This window comes from Pogoniulus pusillus, chromosome 36, assembly GCF_015220805.1.
Source record: "Pogoniulus pusillus isolate bPogPus1 chromosome 36, bPogPus1.pri, whole genome shotgun sequence".
Classification (NCBI taxonomy): Eukaryota; Metazoa; Chordata; class Aves; order Piciformes; family Lybiidae; genus Pogoniulus; species Pogoniulus pusillus.
Window position 1 is genome coordinate 761724 of NC_087299.1, and position 12850 is coordinate 774573.

General features: G+C 56.5%; 1 protein-coding gene across 2 annotated transcripts in view; it reads left to right on the plus strand.

Annotated features, from left to right (window-relative positions):
- The window catches only part of EPHB2 (EPH receptor B2), a 152598-nt gene extending 145037 nt beyond the window's left edge, over positions 1-7561 (plus strand). For both annotated transcript variants that reach the window (XM_064172341.1, XM_064172342.1), the window contains exons 14-16: positions 912-1105; positions 1701-1856; positions 6226-7561. In XM_064172341.1, the coding sequence (XP_064028411.1) occupies positions 912-1105; positions 1701-1856; positions 6226-6334 (459 nt within the window). In that variant the 3' untranslated portion in view covers positions 6335-7561. The remainder of the gene's footprint in view (positions 1-911; positions 1106-1700; positions 1857-6225) is intronic.
- The last annotated feature ends 5289 nt before the right edge of the window (positions 7562-12850 follow it).

Genomic DNA, 12850 nt, shown 5'->3' on the forward strand with positions numbered 1-12850 from the left:
TGGCGCCTGCTGCAGACAGGGGCTGGAGGCTTGAGAGCTGGCAGAGGGGACAGGCTGTGCCTCTTGGGACAGCTGGGGAGCCTCAGGATGGGCTGGGTTGTGTTGGAAGGGGCCTCAAAGCTCAGCCAGTGCCAACCCCTGCCATGGGCAGGGACACCTCCCACCAGCACAGCTTGCTCAAGGCCTCACCCAGCCTGGCCTTGAACACCCCCAGGCAGGGGGCAGCCACAGCCTCCCTGGGCAGCCTGTGCCAGTCTCTCCTCATCCTCACTCTCAAGAATTTCTTCTTCATCTCCACTCTGTCTCCCTTCTCCCAACTCAAAGCCATTGTCCCTCATCCTGGCACTCCCAGCCCTTGTCAGCAGTCCCTCCCCAGCTCTACTGGAACCCCTTCAGCTACTGGAAAGCTGCTCTGAGGTCTCCCTGGAGCTTTGTCTTCTCCAGGCTGAACAGCTCCAACTCTCCCAGCCTGTCCCTACAGGGAAGGTTCTCCAGCCCTCTCGTCATATGCACAGCCTCCTCTGGACCCTCTCCAGCAGCTCCAGATCCTCCTTGTGCAGGGCACCAGAGCCAGATGCAGTGCTGCTGGTGGGGTCTGAGCAGAGCAGAGGGACAGGAGCAGAACAGAGTGGCACATCCTTGCCAAGGTCGCAGGGATGGTCTCTCCCTAGATTAGGAGACTGGTGGGCAGGGCTGCATGTCGGCTGGGCAGGGCTGGCATTACCTCACAGGACAATGTGGCATGCAGAGGGCTGGGAGCTGGAGAGCAGTGGAGGGTGGTGACTGAGGTGAGAGCCAGCAGCAGGGGTAGCCCCCTGCAGTGTGCTGGGCCATGCCTGTCACCCTCGGCACCCAAGAGAAGGGAGCTGCTGCTGGGCTCAGAGCAGCGGCGCTCACTGTGCCCCCCGCAGGTGATCAATGCCATCGAGCAGGACTACAGGCTGCCGCCGCCCATGGACTGCCCCCACGCCCTGCACCAGCTGATGCTCGACTGCTGGCAGAAGGATCGCAACCACAGGCCCAAGTTCGGGCAGATTGTCAACACCCTGGACAAGATGATCCGGAACCCCAACAGCCTGAAAGCCATGGCCCCCCTCTCCTCTGGGTATGGATCCCCGCCTCCCTCTTTGCCTTCTCTTTGCAGAGCTGTGGGGCCAGCTGGGCACCATCCGTGCACCTCTCTGGGCTAGCTGCTTGGGCTTTGTTCTTTGGGCCTTTCGGAAGGACGTTCAAAGATGTCAAGGTCCCTCGGGTCCCTCTCTGGACAGGCTGGGTCTGGTGGCCAGCTCCTTGCCTTGGAAGCTCTGCTCTGCACAGCTGAGGTGCCTCTTGCTTTCATGCTGGGGGTGCCAATCTGGCGTGCAGGAGAGACAAAGCCCTGCCAAGCAGTGAGTTGTCTGTAAGCCAGGCTGGGGCAAGCACTGTCCCTGTGGTGAGAAGATATCTCCTTCCCTCAAGCAGACAAGATGTAAAGCTGCATCCCATCATCTCTGATGGCTCCTGCCTCTTCTGCATGAAAGAGTGATCCAGAAGGACACCTCTGGTGCTCCCTGCAATCCTCCCCTGGGCTGAAAGGCTGCTTTCTGGGTGCTGCTTCTCAGCAGGGTGCAGTGCAGGCACTGAGCAGTGCAGGTCCCTGCAGCAGACGATCCCTGTGCTGGCTGCTGCTTGCTCTCTCATTCCCCATTTCTGTGTTTCAGGATGAACCTGCCCCTGCTTGACCGCACAATCCCAGACTACAGCAGCTTCAACACTGTGGATGAGTGGCTGGATGCCATCAAGATGAGCCAGTACAAGGAGAGCTTTGCCAGTGCTGGCTTCACCTCCTTCGACATAGTATCTCAGATGACTGTAGAGTAAGTGCTCAGGCTGCTGCCCACACAGCAGAGGAGCAGCCTCAGAGGAGCAACAACTGCTGCTCACTGCATGCGGTTTTGCTGCACATGATGCAGTTTGGCTGCGATGGACTTTGTGCCTTTTAGACCCACTCTAGTCCATTCAGTTCCTGCACAGCTGCTGTGCTCTGCCTTGGCTCCAGACCCTGTCTGTCTGTGGCTCTGCAGAGTTCATTTCCCCACTATCATGCAGCTGTGGAAATGGATCCCCCCAGAAGGATCTCCAAACCCCACCATGGGGCACATGGAGATGTCAGGACAGCAGCAAACAGCTCTCCAGCCACTCTCTGTGGCTGCTCACTGCAGGCACATTTCTGCACAGGAGAGGCCTCTGCAAGTCCAGATGGTTTCAGGTTTGTTCTGAACTGTCCTGCATCCACATCCCTCAGTGGCAAAAGTCTTGGCAAGTTCGTCAGAGAAAGCAGGCAGCTTAGACCTGTTTGTGGTGGGGCTTTGATGCCTCTGGTGGAAGATGTGTGGTGAGCTGCAGTTAGCTCTAGAAACCCTGCCAAGGAAAGCAGCAGGCATCTCTAAGTGCTGCAGTGTCTCTTCCCAGTAAGCAGGCAGGTTTGGGGATCTGGAGCCTAACTCCAGGTTGCACTGGGGAATCAGAATCTGATCTCACAAACAGCCAGACTCTCTCTGGCTTTTTGTGCTTACTTGCCTCCAGGAAATGCATGTGGCAGTTCTGACTGGCTCAGTGCAGCTATGGTGCAGCCCCAAGGCCCCGGGGAGGATTTTGGCACACTGTATCTGTCATCAGGCAACAGAAAGAGAGCCCTTAAAATCTGAAGGATAGGAAAGAGGAACTTTGACCAAATGAGAGCATCACATCTGCACCGCAGCTCTGCTCTGCCTAGGCTGTGCTATGTGCAATACGGCCACAAACAGCTCTACAGGCAGTCAAGCTAGGCCTCAGTGCCCTGTAAATGCCACTTCCCCAGTTCCTCACCATGTCCCTCACAACATCTCTGCAATCCTCTCTTGAGTGCCTTCACCACACTCACAAGGAAAGCCTTGGCTCATGTCCCAGCAGCTTTGCAAAGCTCCCTCCCATGCTTCTCACCTGCTTGGCTGGACAGAGAGGAGGACACTCACAGCACTCACTGTGTCACTGTGGTGGACACAAGCCTGAGGGCCAGTGCTGTGCAGTGTGTTGGCTGCATGCAGTGTACTGCCTGTGTGCAGTGTGCTACCTCTGTGCAATGTTTTAGACGTGTGCAGTGTGCTGACTGTGTGCAGTGTGCTGGCTGCAGGCAGTGTTCTAGCTGTGTGCAGTGTGCTGGCTGCTTGCAGTGTTCTAGCTGTGTGCAGTGTGCTAGCTGTGTGCAGTGTGCTGGCTGTGTACAGTGTGCTGACTGTATGCAGTGTTCTAGCTGTGTGCAGTGTGCTGGCTGCGTGCAGTGTGCTGGCTGCGTGCAGTGTGCTGGCTGCGTGCAGTGTGCTGACTGTATGCAGTGTGCTGGCTGTGTGCAGTGTGCTGGCTGCGTGCAGTGTGCTGGCTGTATGCAGTGTGCTGGCTGTGCAGTGTGCTGGCTGCGTGCAGTGTGCTGGCTGTATGCAGTGTGCTGGCTGCGTGCAGTGTGCTGGCTGCGTGCAGTGTGCTGGCAGCTTTCTAGTTGCTTTGCTGAGCCGGGCTCTGGGCAGTGGCAGAGCTGTGGTTTGGCCATTCCCACTGGCACCAGTCTCAGAGGGTTTGCACTGGGGCATGCTCCAGTGGCAGTCTCCAGTCAGTTACCAGCAGCAGCCTGTGGGACTGTGGCCCCAGGCCCTGCTTCGCCTCCTGCTTTGTTTGCACAGAGCTCTGGAGCAGGCAGAGAGGCTCATGTGCCACTGGAGGCGTTTTGCCACCGTCCTCGGAGCTCCTCTTCACCCTCCTTTGCCCATTGCCTTCCACCTCCTCTCACAGGTCTGCTCCTGTCACCCAAGGAAGGAGCCAAGGCCACTGAAAATCCTTAGGTCAGGTGTGGGCCATGCCTTGGGAAGATGAGCTGGGGAGCAGAAAGCAGCCCCCACAGTCCAGGAGGAAGTGATCAGTAGGCTCCTGTGTTGCCTGGGTGTGCTCGAGGCTGTGGGACCAGATGGCATCTGCCAAAGGGGCTTCAGGAGCTGGCAGCTGTGCCCACCGAGCCACTCCATTGTTTGTTACCAGTCCTGGCTGACCAGGGAGGTCCCAGCTGAGTGGAGGGCAGCAAATGTGACACCCATTAGGGCCAGAAGGATGATCCAGGGAACTGCAGGCCTGTCAGTCTGCCCTGGGTGCCAGGAGCAAGATGTGCTGAGTGCCATCACGTGGCACACACCAGACACCCAGGCCCAGCAGGGTCCTGCCTGCCTGACCTCCATTGGCTGCAGGGTGACCTGTCTAGGGGATGAGGGCTGTGGACACTGTCTGCCTGGACCTCAGTAAAGCCTTGGACCCTGTCTGCCCCAGTGTTCTGCAGAAGCTCCTGGCACAAGGCTTGGCTCAGTGCCCTCTGCTCTGCAATGGGCTGTCCAGGGCAGCGCTGCAGTCCCTACCCCTGGGGGAGTTCAGCACTGTGTGGGGCTGGAGCTCAGGGCCATGGTTTAGTGGTGACCCTGCAGTGCTGGGTGGGCCTGGGGGAGCTTGGAGCTCTCTGCCAGCCAGCTCTGTGCTGGGACTGTGATCCTGTTTTCTGTGAGTACCTTTCCCATCCAGCCCATGATCAGAACTCAAAGCTGAAGTTGCTCCACTGTTGGGAACACGTTCGGTGGAGGGCCATGGGAAGATGACTCTTTGCTCACCAATATGGTTAGATGGTCAAATCCCCTTTATTTCCATGATACAGTGACTTATATGCGTTCTAGCAAGAGGCTGCTCAGCTTAAGATTGGTTACAGTCAGAGGGTCCAGAGTTACATGTAAGGTGTGCATAGGTTAACTTATCACAACATTCTAAGGGTCAGCCTCCCAGACCACCCACTCCAGCCCCCTAGGTTATCTAGTCTCTGCCCACTGCAGCTGTGTGTGGGGTGCTCAGTTGTTTACAGCTCGATTTCCTGGCCTCGCTGGGAACCAAGGACGTTCTCAGCGCCAGTTACCCATGTTTATGACTTTATGTCCTCGACTGGTGAGAAATTCTTCCACACTCCACCAAGAGGGAGGTGAGCAGCAAAGTCAGGTGGAGGAACCACAGGCAGGAGCCTTGCAGAGTCAGGATCATTTGGCTTGGAAAAGCCCTTGTAAGATCCTCCAATCCAACCCTTGTCTAACTGCCAGGGCCAGTGCTAAGCCACAGCCCTCAGCACCACAGCTCTGCCTCTTCGAAACCCCTCCAGGGATGGGGATTCAGCCCCCTCCTTGGGCAGCCTGTGCCAGGGTTTGAGAACCCTTCCGTGGAGATTTTCCTTCTCATGTTCAGCCTAAACCTGCCCTGGGGAAACTTGAGCCCATTTCCTGTTGTCCTGTCACTTGTTACTAGGGAGAAGAGAGCAACCCTCACCTGGCTCCAACCTGCTCCGAGGTGGCTGTAGAGAGTGAGGAGGGATGCTCTTGGCATGCTCTTGGCATGCTCTCAGCATGCTCTTTCTTTTCCCCAGATGCCTAATACCTGTGAAGAGCAGAAGCAGGGCAAAAAATGAGATTACTGCCATGTAGCAAAGATGAGAAGCAGCAAAAGATCCTAAGCTCAAAGCGAAAGTAGCAAGAGCAGCCCTCAGCTGCACAGGGAGAGTGGCACCCCCATGCCAGGGGCAGCACAGAGTGGCATCCACATGCTGAGAGGGCACTGCCTGTCTGCAGGGATGGTACAAACGAGTCACTGTGTTGCAGAGAGAGGGAATGCAGAGGGGAAGGAAGGATGCTGAGGCAGCCAACCTGCTGCAGATTGGCTGCTGAGCAGTGTGCAGAGCCCGTGGGCTCTGGCTGCACGCTGCCCCCTGAGGTGCCAGCACCCCGGGGCTGCTGTGGGTGGGTAGCAGATGCAGAGATTGGGAGGACAAGGCAGGGAGAGTCACAGAGGAGCAGCAGAGGTTTCTCCAGGTTTATAGCTGTGTGTTGTGTTGACAGAAGAACTCTGCAGAGGCTTCAGCTCCCTGGGCTTGTTCTGCTGGGGGAAGTGCCACAGAGTCACGGCATGAGTTCTTTCATGGGCAGGGACACTTCCCACCAGCCCAGGTTGCTTAAGGCCTCACCCAGCCTGGAACACCTCCAGGCAGGGGCCATTCACAGGCTCCCTGGGCAGCCTGTGCCACTGTCTCCCCACCCTCAGAGCAGAGAACTTCTCCCCCGTGTCCAGGCTAAGCCTTCCCTGCTGTGGCTGCAGGTGTCTGGTGACACTGCTCTGATGCTTGTTTCTTTTCCTCCCAAGGGACATTCTGCGAGTTGGGGTCACTTTAGCAGGACATCAGAAGAAAATTCTGAACAGTATCCAGGTGATGAGAGCACAGATGAACCAAATCCAGTCTGTGGAGGTGTGATAGCTACGTGTCCTCCTACTCCTCTTCCTCGAGGCCCTGCTCCCCTCTGCCCCTCCATGTCCGATCTCCGGGTCCTGAGTGTTCTGCATGGACCAGAGACAGGCAGCTGCTCTGAGGACCGTGGCAGCAGGAGGAAACCCCCTGTCATCAGTGATGAGGAGTCACCAAGAGCTTCTAGAGTCTAAGCAATGGAAAAAGGGAACACAAAAGACAGCTGTTTGGAAAAACCCAACCCTCTGGAATATTTTTCAGTGATCACAAAGCAATTTGCATCTTTGGAAAGGGCTCCGAGGCCAATGGGAGTCTCCGAAGGAAGAGAAGAGCAGCTTCATCCACTGCCTCTTGCACAAGGCTGCTGCAGCTGGGTCCAGGCACCTCTGGAGCAAGGAGGATTTTTCAGGAGGAGAGATGCCAAGCGAGGTGAGGAGGAAGAAGCACTGCTGCTGCTCTCGGGGATGCTGGCTCTGGGCACCTCCTGCAGCCAGCACTCCTTCCCCAGCCCCTGGCAGCAGCTCGGAGGGGAGGGAGAGCTGCAGCTCTTTGGTGCTGTGGAACCAAGGGCAGCTCAGAGGCTGCTGGACTCCTGCAGGAGCTGAGGACTTATTTTTTAAAAACAAAACACAAAACAAAGCAAAGCAAAACAAAACACAAAGCAAAACAAAAACTGAGACCAGAAGAGGCAGTTTGCAGCACCCGAAAAGGAGTCTGTAACCCTCAGGGGGGTGGGGATGGGCCAGAGCCAATCCTTCTTTTCCCATCTCTTCTCTTCTCTTGTGGTGGAAGCAGTTCTGTGAGGGGCAGTGCCCTGCCCAGGCAGCCTGCAGTGTCTCAGACATATCATGCACAGGACTCTTAGTGATGCCCTCACTAGATGCCAATGATCTGTCCCCAGGAGCCCTCCCCAGTCCAGTATGTAGTGGTTTTGATGACAAATGCTGACGTGTCCCTTTCTTTTTGGGTTGTCATTGGGGGGAGGTTTGTCCCTTTTACCTTCTTTTGTTAATGCCAAGTTGGGGAGTCTGGGGTTGGAAGTGTTTTCTCGGGGGTTGGTTTGGGTTTTTGGGTTTGTTTTGGTTGGTTGGGGTTTTGTTTTCTAATGAAGAAAAAGCAAAATGACATCTCCAAGCATCATATCAGTCAAGAACTTAAATCCCTTCCCTCAGGGAGGACAAATTGCAGCTTACTGACAATGTGCCAGGAGAAAAAAAAAAGTTTTTTATATGCACATCCCCTCCTGTTTGCTTGTTTGTTCTGTTGCCATCTGGCCTGGCCTGGCAGATGTTTCTGCCTGGTGGCTTTCCATGTGTGTGCCAAGGTGAAGTGGCCAGCTGGTGGCTGGTGCAGGGCTGAGCAGCATCGCAGAGGCTTTGTGGTGGGTTTGGGGTTTTGTTTGGGCTTTTTTTGCAGGGGTGGGGGAAGGACAGGGGAGGGTGAACGGGGTGTGGGAGGGAGGCAGCTGTTGGAGCCCTTGGGAAGTGTCTGACTGCTTAGAAAGGTGCCAGGTTGGTGCCACAGAAGGGTAGGGTGGTCCTGAGGAGGAGCTCAGGGTGCTCTGAGTCTGAATTGCAGCAGCTGCCAGGCTGTGGGTGGCTCAGCACAGTTACCAAGCTCTGGGTGCTCTCTGTGCCCTCCCAGGATGTGGCCTCTGTTAGACAGTGCCCTGGGGGCTCTGAGGCAGCTTCAGGTTCAGCCTTGAGGAGGACCTGGGACAGCAAAGGCCAAAACTGCCATTCGGTAGCCCAGATCCCCAGAGGCAAAGTGCTGTGGTTGGAGCTGAGTGGTCAAGCAGTGGATTTACAAAAGGCTTCAATAAATGCTTTAGTTACTGCCCAGGTCTTGTGATGTGTAAGCAGCACCAGGCAGGCGCAGGCGAGCACAGCTGGGCTGCTTCTCCCTCCCCAGCACCACCTTGGATGCTGTCTCAGGCTCCTGCCACCACCCACCTTGCTCTGGCTACCTGTGGCATATTCCCACCCATCTCCTGGCCACAACTGGTTGTTGCAAGCCCTTGCCTGCCATCTGTAGGGTCCCCCACTCGATTTCAGCAGCGTGGGGTGCTGAAGGCATGCCCCCGGGGAGCTGGGCTGCTCTGCTTTCCAGCAGCTGAATCCAAGGGGAAGTGTGGCTGCTGTGGATGAGGCTCCCAAGCTGTGCAGGCTGCTGTGGCCAGACCTCGTCTCTGGGCTGCTTCTAAATGTGAGGCCCTTTTAAACCACTGAGCACTTTCTGCTTGCAGAGCAGGGCCCAGCGTGGAGCACTTGGCAGTGGCAGCAGATCAGTCCCTACAAGGGAGAGGGACTCCTCTGCTTGGCTCTTGCACTGTCCCAGTCTGTGGTGCGCAGCTTCAGCAGCAGAGGCCTCAGCTGGAGGAGTTCCCCCTCCAGCCCCTACTCCTCTGAGTGCAGGGTTGTGTTTCCCTGCCCTGGTCCTGCACCCCAGTGTGCAGCTCTGCTCCTGTGAACACCAGCAGCAGCTCCCTGCTGGGTCTGCAGGAAGGCAGTGTCCCAGCGCTGCCTGCAGTGCCACTGCCCTCGTGGCCTGTGAGCGAGGGGTGAGGGCACCCTGGGTGTGCTGTGCGGCCCTGCCTGGCTGTGCTCAGCTCTCCTGCGCCCTGAGCACCGAGGGAAGGGCTGCTTTTAATGCCTTTGCTTTTGAAAGGCTCTGCTCCTGGTTGGGAGCTGGACTCAACTCTGCAAGAGCAGCAGGCAGAGAGCATGGAGCTACAGGAACCTTCTGCTTGCAGCCTGTGCTCTGGAAGTGTGGAGCAGCAGAGAGGAGCTCGCCTGGTGCACCTCCATCCAGCACTGTGCCTACTGTTTCACAGGACCAGACATCAGCCTTTCCCAAAGCCATGGCTGGAGCTGGCTGCTGGCAGCCCAGGCTGAGGGAATCGTGGTGCTGTGCCAAGTTGTCTGCTCCATGGACAAGGGAGCTCTGCAAAGAGCTGGCTGCCTAGAAACCTGCCCAGCACATTCCTGTGGGGCGGCCGTGTGGAAGGAGCATGCTGTGGCCGTGGCCTCCACTTGTCCTGCCAGACAATTCCTGACTGTTCCCTGCCCTCCCTCATGTGCCTGCAGGCATCAAGAGGGAGCTGTGCCAGGCAGCATCCCTTCAGAGCCACTCGTTGTTAGATAGGGCTTGGAAGTGCCCTTCAGGTCGTCTTCATCTGGGGACGTTTTGCTGCACTGCATCTCCTGGCTGCTCAGTGCTGCACACATCTACCTGCCAGACCCAACCCACTGTGAAGGATGGGACCATGCCAAGTTTGGTGCCACGACTCACCCCAGCCATGGCAGCTGTCTGCAGGACAGAGAAAGCACATCTTTGCCTCTGCTTCTGACCAAAAATCACAGGGTGCTGGTGCTGGAAGTGACACTTGCCAGCAGCGGGCACTGGGCACGGCTGTATAGGACTAAAGGAGAAGTGGAGCTGAGCCAGCGACGAGGCCTGAACACTGCATCCCTCCAGCTCTACTGGGCGCATGAGGAGCCAATTCCTGCAAAGTACTGTGGTTGTGAAAGCCTCTGGAGCCTGCTGCAGTGGAGAGCAGAGTCACTGAAGTGACTCCAGCAGATTCATCTCCTGGCACTGTTGTGACATTCGAGCCCTGTGGCAGAAGTCACCTTCCTGGGGAGAGGCTGCGCCAAGGGGCACAGGTCTCTGCCAACCCTGACACTGTGAATGCTGCTCTGCACCTGTGGGGCTGGAACAGAAATGGTCACTGGGAGGCTTTCAGGCAGCTTCTTTTGAGTTTTACATTTCCCCTCCACCTTCCAAGCTGCTTCCCAGACCTATCCTTCTCTGTGTTTCCCATTGCCATCTGCTGCTGGTGATGGCTGCTGGCAGGAGAGCCGAGCAGGATGCTGGGCTGGAAGGATGCTGGGCTGGAAGGATGCTGGCCAGCAAGAAGGTCAAGTCATGCAGAGCATCCCAGGGCAGGGTGGAGAAAGCAAAGCAGGTGTGGATGGGAGAAAGTTAACATCTCTGTGGAGGGCCTGTTTCAGCTGCTGCCTCCAACCCTCTGCCTGGAGTCAGCAGCACAGGGCTGCCAGGCAACAGGAGAAACAGCTTGCAAGACACAGCACTGCCATGAGGAGTCACTTGCCCTTGCCACCTGTGGGGACACATACAGGGCACTGTGAACCCCACCACCCTCCCCAAGTGATCTTCCCCCTCCCCAGTAAAATCTCAGCAGTACCTTTCATAAACTTGACATGAATTGGTGGTTCCCAGCTGCTGAGAGGCTGCTTGCTGCAGTTCTCTCTTGCTGTCCTCCCCACCATGCAGTAGCTTTCAGTCCAGCAGTCCATGCACAGGGCCTCCAGGTGGTGCAGGTAATGCAGCTGTCACAGGACAGCTCTGCAGGGTTACAGCTCAGGTGTGGAGTTCTACACCCTTGCTGATGTGGTGGGAGCAAGAAGAGAGCCAGGCACAGGGAAGCATTGAAAACAGCAAGTGCTGCATCTCCAGGTAGCTCTGGCTTGGAAGGGCTGCCTGAAGGGGCTGCTGGCCAGCCACAACAGCAGGATCCTGCTCTCTTCACTGGGCACTTAAGCACTGTCCAGCACAGGCACCTGGCACATCAGGAGCTGAGGAGAGAGGATGCTTTGCCATTATTAGGTGCTGGCTATGCCAGTGATGCTTTCCCTCCAGCCCTCGTGGTTGTCTTTGACCTGGTGTTGAAGGAAACAGCACACAGGCAGCAGGGGTCTGGAGAAAGCATCTCAGTGCTCTTGAGCAGTTGAGGAAACTTCTTGTTTGCATCTTCCAGGCTGATTCATGCAAAGCCTGGAGTCAGGGCTTGAGCTCCACAGCATCGCTGACACCTGTACCCTCTGCTGCCTGGGGTGTCTGGACCCAGTGCCTGACAGCAGCACTGTTGTCTGCTCTGTTCTGCTGGTGAATGTGTTCATTCCCCTTCCTGCATGTCTGCCTTGAGGCTGATTTCGTGGAGGTCTTTTTGCAGCTCAAAGATGCTCCACACTTGGACATGTTCTTCCCCTGCAGGATTCAGCATCTCCTGCTGCAGCACCACCTTCATTTCTGTGTTCTGCCACCAAAGGCATCCTGCAAAACATCTCCTTTGCTGTGTTCCTCTCTTTTTACACTGCAAGCTCTCAGTGAGCTGCTGGGGGTGACCTGCTATCAGCTCTGGGACCAGTGCTTCTTCATAGCAGCTAATTGAACCAAGTGACACATCCTCAGAGCTGTGCCTGCTGGCAGTCAGCACCACCACACTGTCCTGGAGCTCTGCTTGGTCACTTGGCCACTACTCCCAGCTGCTTGTCACATTGCTGCCACCCTTGTCACAGCTGAGTGCAATTCTGCCACTGGCTGTGCCCAGCACTTCCTACCCAAAGATTCTCTTCTGTGTGGCTGATTCAGGCTTGTCCTTGCTGAGAGCTGCTGGAACCCTTCTGCTGTGCAGAACCTGCACAGTCCTTTCTTTTCTGTCACCTTTTGGCCCTGTCTTAGACCTCTCCAGGAGAGCTTTGACTCTTGAGAAGTGCTAATCCCATCCCAAAGACAGGATGGAGCACTGGGCTCTGTTGCAAGCTTCCACAGCTCTCCTAGGGAGTTCCCTGCACTCTGCAATGTATTTCCTGGGCTACACCTTGCTGCTCTCTCTCTGCTGTTCCTGCCAGCTCCACGGGCAAATGTTAGCTGCAGGAACTTGGCACTCTGCTGACAGCTCTGTGCTTGCCTCACTCTGCATTCTCTTAGCACTGATTCAGCAATTGTCTGCTTTCCCTTTGCAGTTCTGCAGGACTCTTCTCTGCAGCCTGTGCTTGGTGGAGTGCAGAGCAGCCCCAGCCTGCAGCACCCTCTGATCTCTGTCTCACTGCAGCCACACACTTAGATGTTCACAGGCTCACAGGATGGCAGGGGTTGGGAGGGACCTCTGGAGATCTCCCAGCCCAACCCCCTGCCAGAGCAGGTCCATAACCTAGTGCAGGTGCCAGGGCTTTGAGACCCTTACAGTCAAGAAGTTCTTCCTTGTGTTGAGGTGGAACCTCTTGTGGAGTAGTCTATGTCCATTGCTCCGTGTTCTATCCCAGGGCACAAGTGGGCAGAGGCTGTCCCTGTCCCTGTCCCTTCCTTCCTGACCCCCAGCCCTCAGCTATTGATAGACATTGCTCAGATCCCCTCTCAGCCTTCTCCTCTCCAGACTAAGCAGTCCCAGGGCTCTCAGCTCTCACCAGCAGTGCTCCAGTCCCTGCAGCATCCTTGATCCTTGTACCCTCCCCTGGACTCTGTCCAGCAGATCCCTGTCCCTCCTGAACTGGGAGCCCAGAACTGGATGCAGTATTCCAGGTTAGGTCTCACTAGGGCAGAGCAGGGGGGAGGAGAACCTCCCTTGTCTTGCTGGCCACACTGCTGAATGCCCCCCAGGAGCCCATTGGCCTTCTTGGCCACAAGGGCACATTGCTGCCCATGCAGCACTCCCAGTGGCCCTGGCTGCCATTCCTGCAAACAAGCCTCAAGACTTCACCTCCTGTGCCTCATTCCTTTATT